Raw genomic sequence first — 16083 nt, 5'->3', positions numbered from 1 at the left:
GCAACAACTGTTGCAACGACTAGAAAAACAGACCATTTACAGTAGGTAAAGTTGTATTATTGCCTCATTCCTGTGAGAATCCTGCATGGGGCTGAAGCATTCAGGAGCCGGACTAACTAGGACTCGTTACAGTGCACTCAAACAACCACCAGATAGCGTCTTTTAGCATCTCTTTTGAGCTTATCGGGTCTTATCAGTGCGGTAGTGCATTTTTGACGCATTCTTCACTCACGCTTAAAGTGAAGGATGAGGCATAATAGGCAAAGTGACAAACTCAAAGAGAGAAAAAAGATGTGAATACAAACTTTATAATTTACACCTGTAGCGCTTAACTAAGTAGCCCAAATGCCTTTTTAGTTTCTTGATCGGCGACTTCTTGTGTCAAAATTCACAGACAGAGGAGTCGGGAGGCGTCAGCTGTGCCCCACAAACATGAATAGTTTTTTGGTTGTCTGCCCTGCATCGATTTGGAGACAATTATCGGGACCAATTTACTCTTAACACACCCCAAACCACAAGACAATCTTATAATAATGATTTTTTTTTAAAGTCGGCTCCCGTCTAATGGCTGCTGGTTGCAGGAGCTCTGTGCTCCTTGGTGTTCTTGATGTTTCCTTCATGTCGTTTTTGCCTTTTGGTTGGGGCCCCTGCGGGACTGCGCAGCAAGGGGTGACACTTTCAGGACTTCTGCGCTGCCTTTTGGTGGACTTTTGGTTCTTCCTCACGGGGATCCTTTTGGCCATGGCCATGTTTGTACCGGAGGCCAGCTGCTTGCTCTCTGCCACACCAGAGTCCGTGTGAAGAGACCGAAGGACATGCGGAGGAAGAAACGGGGCTGCAGAGTTGGCGTTGAGCGTCTGAATGAACGAGACTTTGACCTTAAGCTTGTGGGCAGCCTAGGACGGAGTTGGCTTTCTTGGTTGCTTTGTTGGGTATGTTCCTTTCTTTACCCAACAAAGCAACCAAGAAAGCTTGTTTGGTATGTTCCTGTCCTTGGTCCGCATTGCCGGCAGTAAGTCGGACACGTTTCCAGTGAGGGTTGGACTCCGCCAAGGCCGCCCTTTGTCACCGATTCTGTTCATAACTTTTATGGACAGAATTTCTAGGCTCAGTCAAGGCGTTGAGGGTATCCGGTTTGGTGGCTGCAAAATTAGGTCTCTGCTTTTTGCAGATGATGTGGTCCTGATGGCTTCATCTGGCCAGGATCTTCAGCTCTCACTGGATCGGTTCGCAGCCGAGTGTGAAGCGACTGAGATGAGAATCAGCACCTCCAAGTCCGAGTCCATGGTTCTCGGCCGGAAAAGGGTGGAGTGCCATCTCCGGGTTGGGGAGGAGACCCTGCCCCAAGTGGAGGAGTTCAGGTACCTCGGAGTCTTGTTCACGAGTGAGGGAAGAGTGGATCGTGAGATCGACAGGCGGATCGGTGCGGCGTCTTCAGTAATGCGGACGCTGTATCGATCCGTTGTGGTGAAGAAGGAGCTGAGCCGGAAGGCAAAGCTCTCAATTTAACCTATGGTCATGAGCTTTGGGTTATGACCGAAAGGACAAGATCACGGGTACAAGCGGCCGAAATGAGTTTCCTCCGCCAGGAGGCGGGTCTCTCCCTTAGAGATGTCATCCGGGAGGAACTCAAAAGTAAAGCCGCTGCTCCTCCACATCGAGAGGAGCCAGATGAGGTGGTTCGGGCATCTGGTCAGGATGCCACCCGAACGCCTCCCTAGGGAGGTGTTTCGGGCACGTGCGACCGTTAGAGGCCACGGGGAAGACCCAGGACACGTTGGGTAGACTATGTCTCCCGGCTGGCCTGGGAATGCCTCGGGATCCCCCGGGAAGAGCTGGACGAAGTGGCTGGGGAGAGGGAAGTCTGGGCTTCCCTGCTTCGGCTGCTGCCCCCGCGACCCGACCTTGGATAAGCGGAAGAAGGATGGATGGATGGATGGTTCCTGTCCTTGCCCGCCACCTCAGCAGACCTTGGTGTACGTGGGTGTTGAGATGGTGTTTTTGTTTTGTTGTATGTGCAATCGCATGTGCACAATATGTATTATTTATTGCTTACTGTTTGTCTTTTTGTTCTTTTACTTTTGTAGCTGTACGTAGCAATGGCGCTGCTGAAGTGGCAGCTGGTTGCAGCATCTCTGGTCTGACTGTTTCAACTTGTGATTATGCAATGTACTGTTTTTTTTAGTTTTTTTTAATGTTTTAAATGTAAAGCACTTTGTGCTACATTTTATATGTATAGAAAGTGCTATACTAATCAAGTTTGATTGATTGATATAACAACAACAAACAGTACACTGCAAAAAGTCAGTGTTCAAAAACTAGAAAAAAATTAAAAAATTAGGGTTATTTTACTTGAACTAAGCAAAATTATCTGCCAATAGAACAAGAAAATTTGGCTTGTCAAGACTTTCCAAAACAAGTAAAATTAGCTAACCTCAATGAATCCAAAAATACCTTTAAAATAAGTATATTCTCACTAATAACAAGTGCACTTTTCTTGGTAGAAAAAAAAGACACCTTTTTGCTCAATATGTTGAAAAATATTCTTAAATGAAGTAAATGCTAGTGCCACTGTCTTGACATAATGATATGTGCTCGGCATCATGATTTTTTTTTTCATGCTTGAAGTAAGAAATTATTACTTTAAAAAAGTAGTTTTATACTTGTGAGTGTTGATGACACAGCTTTGCAACAGTTGATATTCTAGTTTCAAGCATGTTTTACTCAATATAGCTCATCAAATCTCAGCAACAAGCTGTAATATCTTACTGAGATCATTTAGGACCAAAACCCTTAAAACAAGTAAAACACTCTTAACATAAAATCTGCTTAGTGAAAACAATTATCTTATCAGACAGAAAATGAGCAAATATCACCCTTATTTGAGATATTTAATCTTACTTAGATTTCAGTTTTTGCAGTGTAGCAGTCACAAACTATAGTGAAAAGCACAAATGATTTACAACATAAAAATAAAAACACGCAATGGGTAAAAAAAGTCAATAAAAACTATTTAAAAGCATGTGCCCAATAGAAACAGCGTCTTGACCTTTTTTTAAATGTCCTGAAAATCCCCCAAAGTGATGGTTCAGGTAGCCTCAGATCCTTTTGTAATTTATTCCATGACCATGGAGCAGCAAATCTGAAGGCTTTTTTTTTTTTTTTACCAAGACTTGTGTTGGCTCAAGGAACCAACACGCCAATGATGTCCTGTGACCGCAAACTGTAGCGACTGGAGTCTCTACACATAAAAGAACATAAGTAAGGGGAAACCACACCCAAGAAGTAGGGATGTCCGATAATATCAGACTGCCAATATTATCGGCCGATAAATGCTTTAAAATGTAATATCGGAAATTATCGGTTTCAAAATTATCGGTATCTGTTTCAAAAAGTAAAATTGATGACTTTCTAAAACGCCGCTGTGTACACGGACGTAGGGAGAAGTACTTAAAGGCACTGCCTTTGCGTGCCGGCCCAGTCACATAATATCTACGATTTTCACACACACAAGTGAATGCAATGCATACTTGGTCAACGGCCATACAGGTCACACTGAGGGTGGCCGTATAAACAACTTTAACACTGTCACAAATATGCGCCACACTGTGAGCCCACACCAAACAAGAAAGACAAACACATTTCAGGAGAACATCCGCACCGTAACACAACAGAACAAATACCCAGAACCCCTTGCAGCACCAACTCTTCCGGGAAGCTACACCCTTCCCCACCTCAACCCCGCCCACCTCAACCTCCTCATGCTCTCTCAGGGAGAGCGTTTCCCAAATTCCAAGCTGCTGTTTTGAGGCATGTTAAAAAAAAATAATGCACTTTGTGACTTCAATAATAAATATGGCAGTGCCATGTTGGCATTTTTGTCCCATAACTTGAGTTGATTTATTTTGGAAAACCTTGTTACATTGTTTAATGCAGGGGTGCTCACACTTTTTCTGCAGGCGAGCTACTTTTCAATTGATCAAGTCGTGGGGATCTACCTCATTCATATATATAATTTATATTTACTTATTTATGAAATATATGTTTTTGTTAACAAGTTAAAGGTGTTTAATGATAATGCAAGCATGTTTAACACATATAGTTAATATTGTTAACAAGATAAAGGTGGATAAAAATAATACAAGCATGTTTAACACAAATAGTTAATATTGTTAACAACTTAAAGGGGGTTAAAGATAAAACTAGCATGTTTAACACATATAGTTAATATTGTTAACAACTTAAAGGTGGTTAAAGATAATACAAGCATGTTTAACACATATAGATTCCTTTCTTTCATGAAGACAAGAATATAAGTTGGTGTATTACCTGATTCTGATTACTTGCATTGATAGGAATCAGACAGTGGTGATGATAACGTCCGCATTTTCGAATGGAGGAGAAAAAAAGTCCTCCTTTCTGTCCAATACCACATGAAAGTGATTGGTTTTTGGCATCTTATTTGTCCAGCTTCCGTACTCCTTTGTATACACTTTACAAGAAGTACATTGTCGGCAAACTCCGTAGCTTGCTAGCTTGTGCACGCCAGCTTTCTGAGACTCTTATTTTGGTAGCGCAGGCAGGATGAAGCAGAGCTTTTATTGTGCAACTGTGCAGTCGGTCTTTGGAGTTTTGACGACAGGTACGGCGCCAGAGTCTGTTGAAATAAAGTGTTTCTCGCCTTCCAGTCGGTAATTTTAATGAGCTGGCAGCAGCCAGCGTCATCTCAGAAGACCCTCGGGTGCCGTGAATGTCAATCACGAAAGTGACGTCATAGTGAAGATTTATGATCGCTCATTTTTAGGACTATTTTTTAATGCCTGGCTGGTGATCGACTGACACACCCTCCGAGATCGACCGGTAGATCGCGATCGACGTAATGAGCACCCCTGGTTTAATGCATCCAGCGGGGCATCACAACAAAATTAGGCATAATAATGTGTTAATTCCACGACTGTATATATCAGTATCGGTTGATATCAGGATCGGTAATTAAGAGTTGGACAATATCGGAATATCAGATATCGGCAAAAAAGCCAGAGACATTAACATGTTTCTCCATTAAGTAACAACATATCTACACTTAATTACTGTCTGAGCAGATATTCAATTGTGCACATTGAACTTACAAGCTGTGCGCTCTTAGAACAAAGTGATTGTTCAATACTCAAAGGAATTTGTGCTGATATCATATTGGATTAATATACATACTGGTAAATACTCAAGTCTCCAGTATCGGTGTGGTATCAAAAGTGAGAAGGTTGTATCGTGACAGTGCTTATGTGAGTGTGAAGTACGTCTGTGTTCTTGCAACCCTGGTGCCTGACTGTCATTCCGACTGCGTCCTCACCTTGACGTGTTCATCAGGAAGAACCAGGAGGCGGGACTTGTGCCACGTCCAATTAAACCAGAGGGAGCGATAATGAATGTTCTCCCGCGCCGCATATCTTTCCTTAAAGGCTCGGCGCTAAATTGGGAAAGGCACGTGGAGATTCCAGAGCGTCGTCGCTGCCTTGACGTGCGCCTGTTGCGTCACCGTGGAAGTAGGCCATGGCTCACGTGTCCTGTGTCCCCCAGGTACCTGTCCTCATGCGGGGTCCTGATGAGCCGCCAGCCACCTCTGCTGGGCGCCGCCGCCACACCCGTGTGCCGTGGCGTGGTCCTGCCCACCCGCGCTTTCTTCAACCTGGCTGACGCCTTTTCCAAGAGGAGGGAGTACTCGGAGAGACGCGTCATTGGGTATGAGGTTCTAGAAGTGGATATGTTTTTTTCATCATAATGTTGCTTTTTAATTCTACTTTAACTACCGGTACCAACAATTTTATCTGCTATTTTTATTTCTGTATTTTATATCAATAAACTTTTACCTACTGCAGTACAACCCGCTTATGTTGACAACCTGTCGACCGAATCATCAAGTCCTGATCCACAGTCGACATAAGCATGAGGCCCAAAGGGGGACCGTTTGTGTGCATTAAAAATACGCATAGCGACTTCCTGTTCAGTGCAAAGTAAGCTTCAAAATAAAAGCATGGTGGTATTTAGCTGGGGTAGGGATGGGAATTCTTATTACTTATGGCCAAGTAATGTGAAATATATAGTTGCACAGCATTAAAACGTACACACAGTGACCTCCTGTTCAGTGCAAAGTAAGCTTCAAAATAAAAGCATGGCGGTATTCACCTGGAGTAGGGATGGGTATTTATTATTCTCGTTTATGGCCAATCAATGTGAAATGTATATTTGCACAGCATTATAACGTACACACAGTCACCTCCTGTTCAGTGCAAAGTAAGCTTCAAAATAAAAGCATTGCAGTACTTACCTGGAGTAGGGATGGGATTTATTATTCTCGTTTATGGCCAATCAATGTGAAATATATATTTGCACAGCATTAAAACATACACACAGTGACCTCCTGTTTAGTACAAAGTAAGCTTCAAAATAAAAGCATGGCGGTATTCACCTGGAGTAGGGATGGGTATTTATTATTCTCGTTTATGGCCAATCAATGTGAAATGTATATTTGCACAGCATTAAAACGTACACACAGTGACCTCCTGTTCAGTGCAAAGTAAGCTTCAAAATAAAAGCATGGCGGTATTCACCTGGAGTAGGGATGGGTATTTATTATTCTCGTTTATGGCCAATCAATGTGAAATGTATATTTGCACAGCATTAAAACATACACACAGTGACCTCCTGTTTAGTACAAAGTAAGCTTCAAAATAAAAGCATGGCGGTATTCACCTGGAGTAGGGATGGGTATTTATTATTCTCGTTTATGGCCAATCGATGTGAAATGTATATTTGCACAGCATTAAAACGTACACACAGTGACCTCCTGTTTAGTACAAAATAAGCTTCAAAATAAGAGCATGGCGGTATTCACCTGGAGTAGGGATGGGTATTTATTATTCTCGTTTATGGCCAATCGATGTGAAATGTATATTTGCACAGCATTAAAACGTACACACAGTGACCTCCTGTTCAGTGCAAAGTAAGCTTCAAAATAAAAGCATGGCGGTATTCACCTGGAGTAGGGATGGGTATTTATTATTCTCGTTTATGGCCAATCAATGTGAAATGTATATTTGCACAGCATTAAAACATACACACAGTGACCTCCTGTTTAGTACAAAGTAAGCTTCAAAATAAAAGCATGGCGGTATTCACCTGGAGTAGGGATGGGTATTTATTATTCTCGTTTATGGCCAATCGATGTGAAATGTATATTTGCACATTATTAAAACGTACACACAGTGACCTCCTGTTCAGTGCAAAGTAAGCTTCAAAATAAAAGCATGGCGGTATTCACCTGGAGTAGGGATGGGTATTTATTATTCTCGTTTATGGCCAATCAATGTGAAATGTATATTTGCACAGCATTAAAACATACACACAGTGACCTCCTGTTAAGTACAAAGTAAGCTTCAAAATAAAAGCATGGCGGTATTCACCTGGAGTAGGGATGGGTATTTATTATTCTCGTTTATGGCCAATCAATGTGAAATGTATATTTGCACAGCATTAAAACATACACACAGTGACCTCCTGTTTAGTACAAAGTAAGCTTCAAAATAAAAGCATGGCGATATTCACCTGGAGTAGCGATGGGTATTTATTATTCTCGTTTATGGCCAATCGATGTGAAATGTATATTTGCACAGCATTAAAACGTACACACAGTGACCTCCTGTTCAGTGCAAAGTAAGCTTCAAAATAAAACCATGGCAGTATTCACCTGGAGTAGGGATGGGTATTTATTATTCTCGTTTATGGCCAATCAATGTGAAATGTATATTTGCACAGCATTAAAACGTACACACAGTGACCTCCTGTTTAGTACAAAGTAAGCTTCAAATTAAAAGCATGGCGGTATTCACCTGGAGTAGGGATGGGTATTTATTATTCTCGTTTATGGCCAATCGATGTGAAATGTATATTTGCACAGCATTAAAACGTACACACAGTGACCTCCTGTTCAGTGCAAAGTAAGCTTCAAAATAAAAGAATGGCGGTATTCACCTGGAGTAGGGATGGGTATTTATTATTCTCGTTTATGGCCAATCAATGTGAAATGTATATTTGCACAGCATTAAAACGTACACACAGTGACCTCCTGTTTAGTACAAAGTAAGCTTCAAAATAAAAGCATGGCGATATTCACCTGGAGTAGCGATGGGTATTTATTATTCTCGTTTATGGCCAATCGATGTGAAATGTATATTTGCACAGCATTAAAACGTACACACAGTGACCTCCTGTTCAGTGCAAAGTAAGCTTCAAAATAAAAGCATGGCAGTATTCACCTGGAGTAGGGATGGGTATTTATTATTCTCGTTTATGGCCAATCAATGTGAAATGTATATTTGCACAGCATTAAAACGTACACACAGTGACCTCCTGTTTAGTACAAAGTAAGCTTCAAATTAAAAGCATGGCGGTATTCACCTGGAGTAGGGATGGGTATTTATTATTCTCGTTTATGGCCAATCGATGTGAAATGTATATTTGCACAGCATTAAAACGTACACACAGTGACCTCCTGTTCAGTGCAAAGTAAGCTTCAAAATAAAAGAATGGCGGTATTCACCTGGAGTAGGGATGGGTATTTATTATTCTCGTTTATGGCCAATCAATGTGAAATGTATATTTGCACAGCATTAAAACGTACACACAGTGACCTCCTGTTCAGTGCAAAGTAAGCTTCAAAATAAAAGCATGGTGGTATTCACCTGGAGTAGGGATGGGTATTTATTATTCTCGTTTATGGCCAATCGATGTGAAATGTATATTTGCACAGCATTAAAACGTACACACAGTGACCTCCTGTTCAGTGCAAAGTAAGCTTCAAAATAAAAGCATGGCGGTATTCACCTGGAGTAGGGATGGGTATTTATTATTCTCGTTTATGGCCAATCGATGTGAAATGTATATTTGCACAGCATTAAAACGTACACACAGTGACCTCCTGTTTAGTACAAAGTAAGCTTCAAAATAAAAGCATGGCGGTATTCACCTGGAGTAGGGATGGGTATTTATTATTCTCGTTTATGGCCAATCGATGTGAAATGTATATTTGCACAGCATTAAAACATACACGCAGTGACTTCCTGTTCAGTGCGAAGTAAGCTTAAGGTTAAAAGCATGGCAGTATTCACCTGGTGGAGGGATGGGAACTCTTATCGCTTATGGCCAAACAATGAGGAATCTATATTTGCACAGCATTAAAAAAATACACGCAGTGACTTCCTGTTCGGTGCAAAGTAAGCTTCAAAATAAAAGCACGACGGTATTTACCTGGAGTAGGGATGGGAATTCTTATTACTTACGGCCAAGTAATGTGAAATATATATTTGCACAGCATTAAAACGTACACACAGTGACCTCCTGTTCAGTGCAAAATAAGCTTCAAAACAAATGCATGGCAGTACTCACCTGGAGTAGGGATGGGATTTATTATTCTCATTTATGGCCAATCGATGTGAAATGTATATTTGCATATCATTAAAACATACACGCAGTGACTTCCTGTTCAGTGCGAAGTAAACTTAAGGTTAAAAGCAAGGCAGTATTCACCTGGTGGAGGGATGGGAACTCTTCTTGCTTATGGCCAAACAATGAGGAATCTATATTTGCGCAGCATTAAAAAAAATACACGCAGTGACTTCCTGTTCAGTGCAAAGTAAGCTTCAAAATAAAAGCATGACGGTATTTACCTGGAGTAGGGATGGGAATTCCTATTACTTATGGCCAAGTAATGTGAAATGTATATTTGCACAGCATTAAAACGTACACACAGTGACATCCTGTTTAGTGCAAAGTAAGCTTCAAAATAAAAGCATGGCGGTATTCACCTGGAGTAGGGATGGGTATTTATTATTCTCGTTTATGGCCAATCAATGTGAAATGTATATTTGCACAGCATTAAAACATACACACAGTGACCTCCTGTTTAGTACAAAGTAAGCTTCAAAATAAGAGCATGGCGGTATTCACCTGGAGTAGGGATGGGTATTTATTATTCTCGTTTATGGCCAATCAATGTGAAATGTATATTTGCACAGCATTAAAACATACACGCAGTGACTTCCTGTTCAGTGCAAAGTAAGCTTCAAAATAAAAGCACGACGGTATTTACCTGGAGTAGGGATGGGAATTCTTATTACTTACGGCCAAGTAATGTGAAATATGTATTTGCACAGCATTAAAACGTACACACAGTGACCTCCTGTTTAGTGCAAAGTAAGCTTCAAAATAAAAGCATGGCAGTACTTACCTGGAGTAGGGATGGGATCTATTATTCTCGTTTATGGCCAATCAATGTGAAATGTATATTTGCACATCATTAAAACATACACGCAGTGACTTCCTGTTCAGTGCGAAGTAAGCTTAAGGTTAAAAGCATGGCAGTATTCACCTGGTGGAGGGATGGGAACTCTTATCGCTTATGGCCAAACAATGAGGAATCTATACTTGCACAGCATTAAAAAATACACACAGTGACCTCCTGTTTAGTACAAAGTAAGCTTCAAAATAAAAGCATGGCGGTATTTACCTAGAGTAGGGATGGGTATTGAATTCAGTACTTCTATAGGTACAGACAAAGTACCGATTCACATACAAATCAAACGGTAACCAAATTTCGCTACCTTTGTGTGGTCACATCTAGGGATGTCCCGATCCGATATTTGGATCGGATCGGCTGCCGATATTTGCCAAAAATTGCGTATCGGCAAGGCATGGGAAAATGCCGATCCAGATCCAGTTTAAAAAAAACTCCGGTCCGTGTTTTCCAACGCACCTATTTAAATAATACATTCCACTTTTCTGCTGCTCCGTAATTTCCGTTCCGCATTTTCCAGCACACCTTCAACACATCCACAATTCTCACGCAGTTGCTTTTAGCTGCTGGCATTACACGACAGGCTCTTCTCACTCTTTCCTGTGTCTCCCTCTCACAGACAGCAGCGCACCTTCTTACACATGTCATATACTGTCACGTCATACGTCACATACTGTCACGTCATACGTCACATACGTATACGTCCTCTCCCAGCAGAGAGCGAGGTAGCGGCATGGCTAACGTTAGCTGTGATGCTAGCGCAGCCGCTAAGGTGCGCGCCTGCTCAAGCGTCCTCTGCGCACGGCAAATCTATGCCACGCACAAAATCAAATAAAAAAATAAGCGCATAACAATTTTCGACACACGGACACGATAGAGAAAACAGTTTTCGTCATCATTGTTCAAATATTGTGACGTTTGTCGAGACGCTTATCTCCATTCGGTGCCACACGCCCACACCATCAAAATGCAGAGCCAAAAAAATTTCTAAATCAACACCGTATGAAAACAATTAGTGATTTTTTTAGTTGTGATTTCCTTCTCTGCATGAAAGTTTAAAAGTAGCATATATTAATCCAATATGAAGAAGAATGTTTTAATGTAGACATGCAAGCCTTGGAAGAAAATTTTGAAAATCAAGACTACATTTCCTGCAAATGGGTGCATTTCTACCCTATATTTAAACTTTAGATTTATTCTCATATCAAACTCTGACACTTACATCCGGCGCCCCCCTCCACACCCTGGATTATAAATAATGTAAATAATTCAATGTGATGATCTTGTGTGATGACTGTATTATGATGATAGTATATATCTGATAGTATATATCTGTATCATGAAGCAATTTAAGTGGACCCCGACTTAAACAAGTTGAAAAACTTATTGGGGTGTTACCATTTAGTGGTCAATTGTACGGAATATGTACTTCACTGTGCAACCTACTAATAAAAGTCTCAATCAATCAATCAAAACACATAGAATCATCATACTGCTGTGATTATATGCATCAACTGTTCATTCAAGGCTAAGGCAAAATATCGAGATATATATTGTGTATCGCAATATGGCCTTAAAATATTGCAATATTAAAAAAAGGCCATATCGCCCAGCCCTAGTTCAATGATGCCATTTCTGTTTGTCATGTATAATTTTGTCTATTTTGTGTTTATCCTTGAATAAACAGGTCAGTTTCTTGTTACCAACCATTGTGTATTATTCAAACTCCCCTAATTCAGATGACTAGTTGTTATCAAGAGTACTAAAACCCTTTTCAACATGATTCTGACAACGAAGTAGGCTAAATAACTTTAAACTTTAATACATGCTCGTATAGGCCAGTATCGGTCGGTATCGGTATCGGATCGGAAATGCAAAAACAATATCGGTATCGGATCGGAAGTGCAAAAACCTGGATCGGGACATCCCTAGTCACATCCGGCTGTAGACTCTGCGCGGGCCCGAGCACTTGGCGTGGAAACAAGCACTCTAAACAGACTCCGTGGGACTGCATGTCAACAAAGCAAGCATGCTTGATAGGAAAGGAAAGCTCCACTTTTTCAAAGTGCACTAGCCCGATGCTAACGTACATTGAATATGCCATAGACGTGCTGCTGATTTGCATTATAATTTGGTGATTAAAACTACGACACATTTGACTCATTCCCAACATTTCTCGGCAGCCAGAAAGTGAGTCAATGACTCCTTTTCTGTCCAAGTCCAACAAACGGGGCTCGTTAACGCTGGTACTTTGGGAAAGCCTTTTATTGCATTCCCTAACAGGCTCGGAAGTCAACACTTGCTTTGCGTAACGAGGATAAAAATATCTTTGAATAGGGTGAAGGCGTGCAGTGGGTGTGTGTAAGTGGGTGTGTGTGTGTGTTCCTTAAAGGCTTCTATAAATATACCAGTGGACACTCTTACATAACAGTCTGTTTCCATTATAGTGATGTGTGTGTATTTATTGTTATTGTGTGTGCAGATATTCCATGCAGGAGATGTATGGAGTGGTGGCGGAAGTGGAGAACTACCGCCTCTTCGTTCCCTGGTGCAAGAAGTCCGACGTGATCTTCAAGCGCAGCGGCTTCTGCAAGGCCAAGCTGACGGTGGGCTTCCCTCCCGTGGTGGAGAACTACACCTCGCTGGTGACCACCGTGCGCCCCCACCTGGTCAAGGTGCGCCAGTCCCTTCCTCGCGCAACCCGTCGGTTTTTCCAAAGTCGCTCATGCTCCCGTTTTGCGCTTCCACCCAGGCTTCCTGCTCGGACGGCAAGCTGTTCAACCACCTGGAGACCGTTTGGCGCTTCAGCCCGGGCCTGCCTGGGTACCCCCGGACTTGCACCGTGGACTTTGCCGTGAGTACGCACGCAGAAAAACATGCTGAATATGATAAAAGCATAGTTGGCCGTGACGCATGTGCGTGTAGTTAAACAGCTATAGTGTAATGTTACCGGATCTGATCAAAGAGAGTTCATTTCCACTTTCTCATGCACTCCAAATCATTGTTTACTAAAAAAAAAAAGTACCATATTTTCCAGGCTATAGAGCACACAATAAGAGAAATATTTTTTATAATAATAGATTTTATTAGTAAAAAGCACTTTACATTGAGTAAACAACCTCAAAGTGCTACAGTGTATTAAAAAAAAAAAAAAAAAAAAAAAAAAAAAAAAAAGATAATAAAAATAAATAAAAAATAAACACTAGAACAGCCAAATAGCTAGAACTAGTATGCATATATCTAAAAAAAAAAAAAGGCTTTTTAAAAAAAAAAAAAAAAAGAAGGGTTTTTAAGCCTTTTTTAAAAGCATCCACAGTCTGTGGTGCCCTCAGGTGGTCAGGGAGAGCGTTCCACAGACTAGGAGCGGCGGAGCAGAAAGCCCGGTCTCCCATTGTTCGTGGCAAGTATGCGTTTTGGTGAATTACGAACCTGAAACAATACAAAAAGAATGCTATTGTAAGTTAATACTAACACAGACACTCGTAAACGTGTTAGCATATTCGCTAAGGCGAACTCCGCTAGCTAGATTACTTTACGATAGCACGTACAAATATGCACGAAAACCCTCCTGGAGACATCACACATGGGACGGTTGAGTAAGTATGAATAGTTTTAGTTATATTGTGAAACTTTCAAACGTTGCTTGGAGGGATGAATGAAGAATCCATACGGGTAAAAACGCAATGGACGGCAATAAAACGGAACAGCACTTCTACTTCTGGTTGAAAGCTCAGTCTCAACCAGGGGGGGTTGAGGTTCAACTCCTACCTTGCTTACTTCCGTGACGACACCCTTAAAGTTTTTTTTTTATCAGTCCAAAATATCAAGCAGCTAAAATGTGCCGATCATAGATAAGTGTGGAGAGTTTTGTATTTTTCCCATCATCCCTTGTAATGGATTTAAATGGGTGTAGCTTTTATTTTTTTTATGCTAAGAGGTTTTATAACATCCACAAAGTTCAATAAGCAGGATGTGTTATGTGCGACCATGTTTTTGTGACAGTTGAATTATGTTTTCTGCACCATGACTAGGGAAGGTTGTTTGGATTGGGTCATAAAAGTGAACTTTGATGCACAATTAATGGCTACCGACTTGAGTTACGTTTGTTGGCCACCAGACGGCGACAAAATGGCAGCTAATCAGACTGCTGACAGTTTGTATGATATACGAAAACACTGCGCCTGGCCAAATTGCTTATTGCTGTAGTTTGGACACGTCTGGTCTAAACAGAGGGGCAACTCGTCCAAAAGGTGGCGCCATTGCACACACAACACACTTTATCAGTGTCTTTGCTTGGAAACTATTTGCATCAAAGAAAAATCCATAAATGAGCCGCACCGTTTTCTAAGCCGCATGGTACAAAGCATAGGAAAAAAGTAGCGGCTTATAGTCCAGAATTGAAATGAAACCCATCGTGCCACGTTCTTTCCCCAGATCTCCTTCGAGTTCCGTTCGCTCATCCACTCGCAGCTGGCCCACGTCTTCTTCGACGAGGTGGTCAAGCAGATGGTGTCGGCGTTCGAGCGCCAGGCCTCCAAGACCCACGGCGCCGAGACACAGATCCCCCGCGAGCTCATGTTCCACGAAGTGCACCACACGTAGCGTCGCACGCGCGCGCGTGCGTGTGTGTGTGTGCGTGCGCGCTCACATGAAAAGCGAAAGGCACGCAGTCTACCTGAAATCAGCAGCGTGCCTTTTTTGTTCCTGACAGGATTCTTTTTGAACGCTCATGTTACAAGCCCCTCCCACTGGAGGTCAGAGGTCAGCCTCAGGCCGACAAAGGAGTTAGTGCAGATGGCGCTAACACTTGGGGAACACTTTTATTCTCATTTCGACTCCTGCAGCACACTATGCTGGCCCAGCGCCGCACACACGACGTCTTTGTACAGTAAATATTTAGTTTGTGTGCAATATAATATCTTTTCTTTAACTAGTACTTTGCTGCTGGGTCAAAGGTCACAAAACCATGTCAGCCAGCACAATTCCGACTCGCATATTTATCGTTACTCGTACGGAAACCTCGCTCACGTGTATATTGTGTAAATATGACGACAATATCAAGGATGAGCTGCTTAAAATCTGATTTTTGTTGGAGAAAAATATTTTGTTGTTGTTGACTGATTTCAAGAAAAAAAAAATTTACTGACTGCATGATGTATAAAATAGTTTTTTTTCTAAAAACATTGCATTTTCTTTATTAGCTGCAGCCTTCTGCCCGTCCCCAACTGGGCAGGACAGAAATAGTCTCATCATGTGAAGAGTAAGAATAAACCAGTCATGCTGTCCTGAAGGAGACACCTTGAAACCTATTAACTTAGACTTACACTTCCTTTTTATTGTCATTCAAATTTGAACTTTACAGTACAGATAAGGACAACATTTCGTTGCATTAGCTCATGGTAGTGCAGGATAAAAGAGCAATAAGGTTCAGATATAAATACATAGATTACTGTACAGATAAATATATTGCACTTTTACATATGCATCCAGGTTTATGGATGTATGTTATATTGTCTTTTTTATTCCAGCGAGTTAATCCATTTTGGGGGGAATATATATATATATATATATATATATGGGCTTCACGGTGGCAGAGGGGTTAGTGCATCTGCCTCACAATACGAAGGTCCTGAGTAGTCTTGGGTTCAATCCCGGGCTCGGGATCTTTCTGTGTGGAGTTTGCATGTCCTCCCCGTGACTGCGTGGGTTCCCTCCGGGTACTCCGGCTTCCTCCC

At 41.6% G+C, this 16083-nt stretch overlaps 1 protein-coding gene across 1 annotated transcript in view; it reads left to right on the top strand.

Annotated features, from left to right (window-relative positions):
• The window catches only part of coq10b (coenzyme Q10B), a 39750-nt gene extending 24221 nt beyond the window's left edge, over positions 1–15529 (top strand). Inside the window, exons 2-5 of the mRNA XM_061970842.2 lie at positions 5578–5739; positions 12831–13023; positions 13101–13202; positions 14783–15529. Coding sequence (XP_061826826.1) covers positions 5578–5739; positions 12831–13023; positions 13101–13202; positions 14783–14950 — 625 coding nt within the window. The 3' untranslated portion in view covers positions 14951–15529. The remainder of the gene's footprint in view (positions 1–5577; positions 5740–12830; positions 13024–13100; positions 13203–14782) is intronic.
• Positions 15530–16083: the final 554 nt, after the last annotated feature.

Source organism: Nerophis lumbriciformis, linkage group LG13 (assembly GCF_033978685.3).
Source record: "Nerophis lumbriciformis linkage group LG13, RoL_Nlum_v2.1, whole genome shotgun sequence".
Classification (NCBI taxonomy): domain Eukaryota; kingdom Metazoa; phylum Chordata; class Actinopteri; order Syngnathiformes; family Syngnathidae; genus Nerophis; species Nerophis lumbriciformis.
The sequence above is the reverse complement of the archived record's forward strand: the minus strand, read 5'-3'. Positions and strand labels throughout refer to the sequence as shown.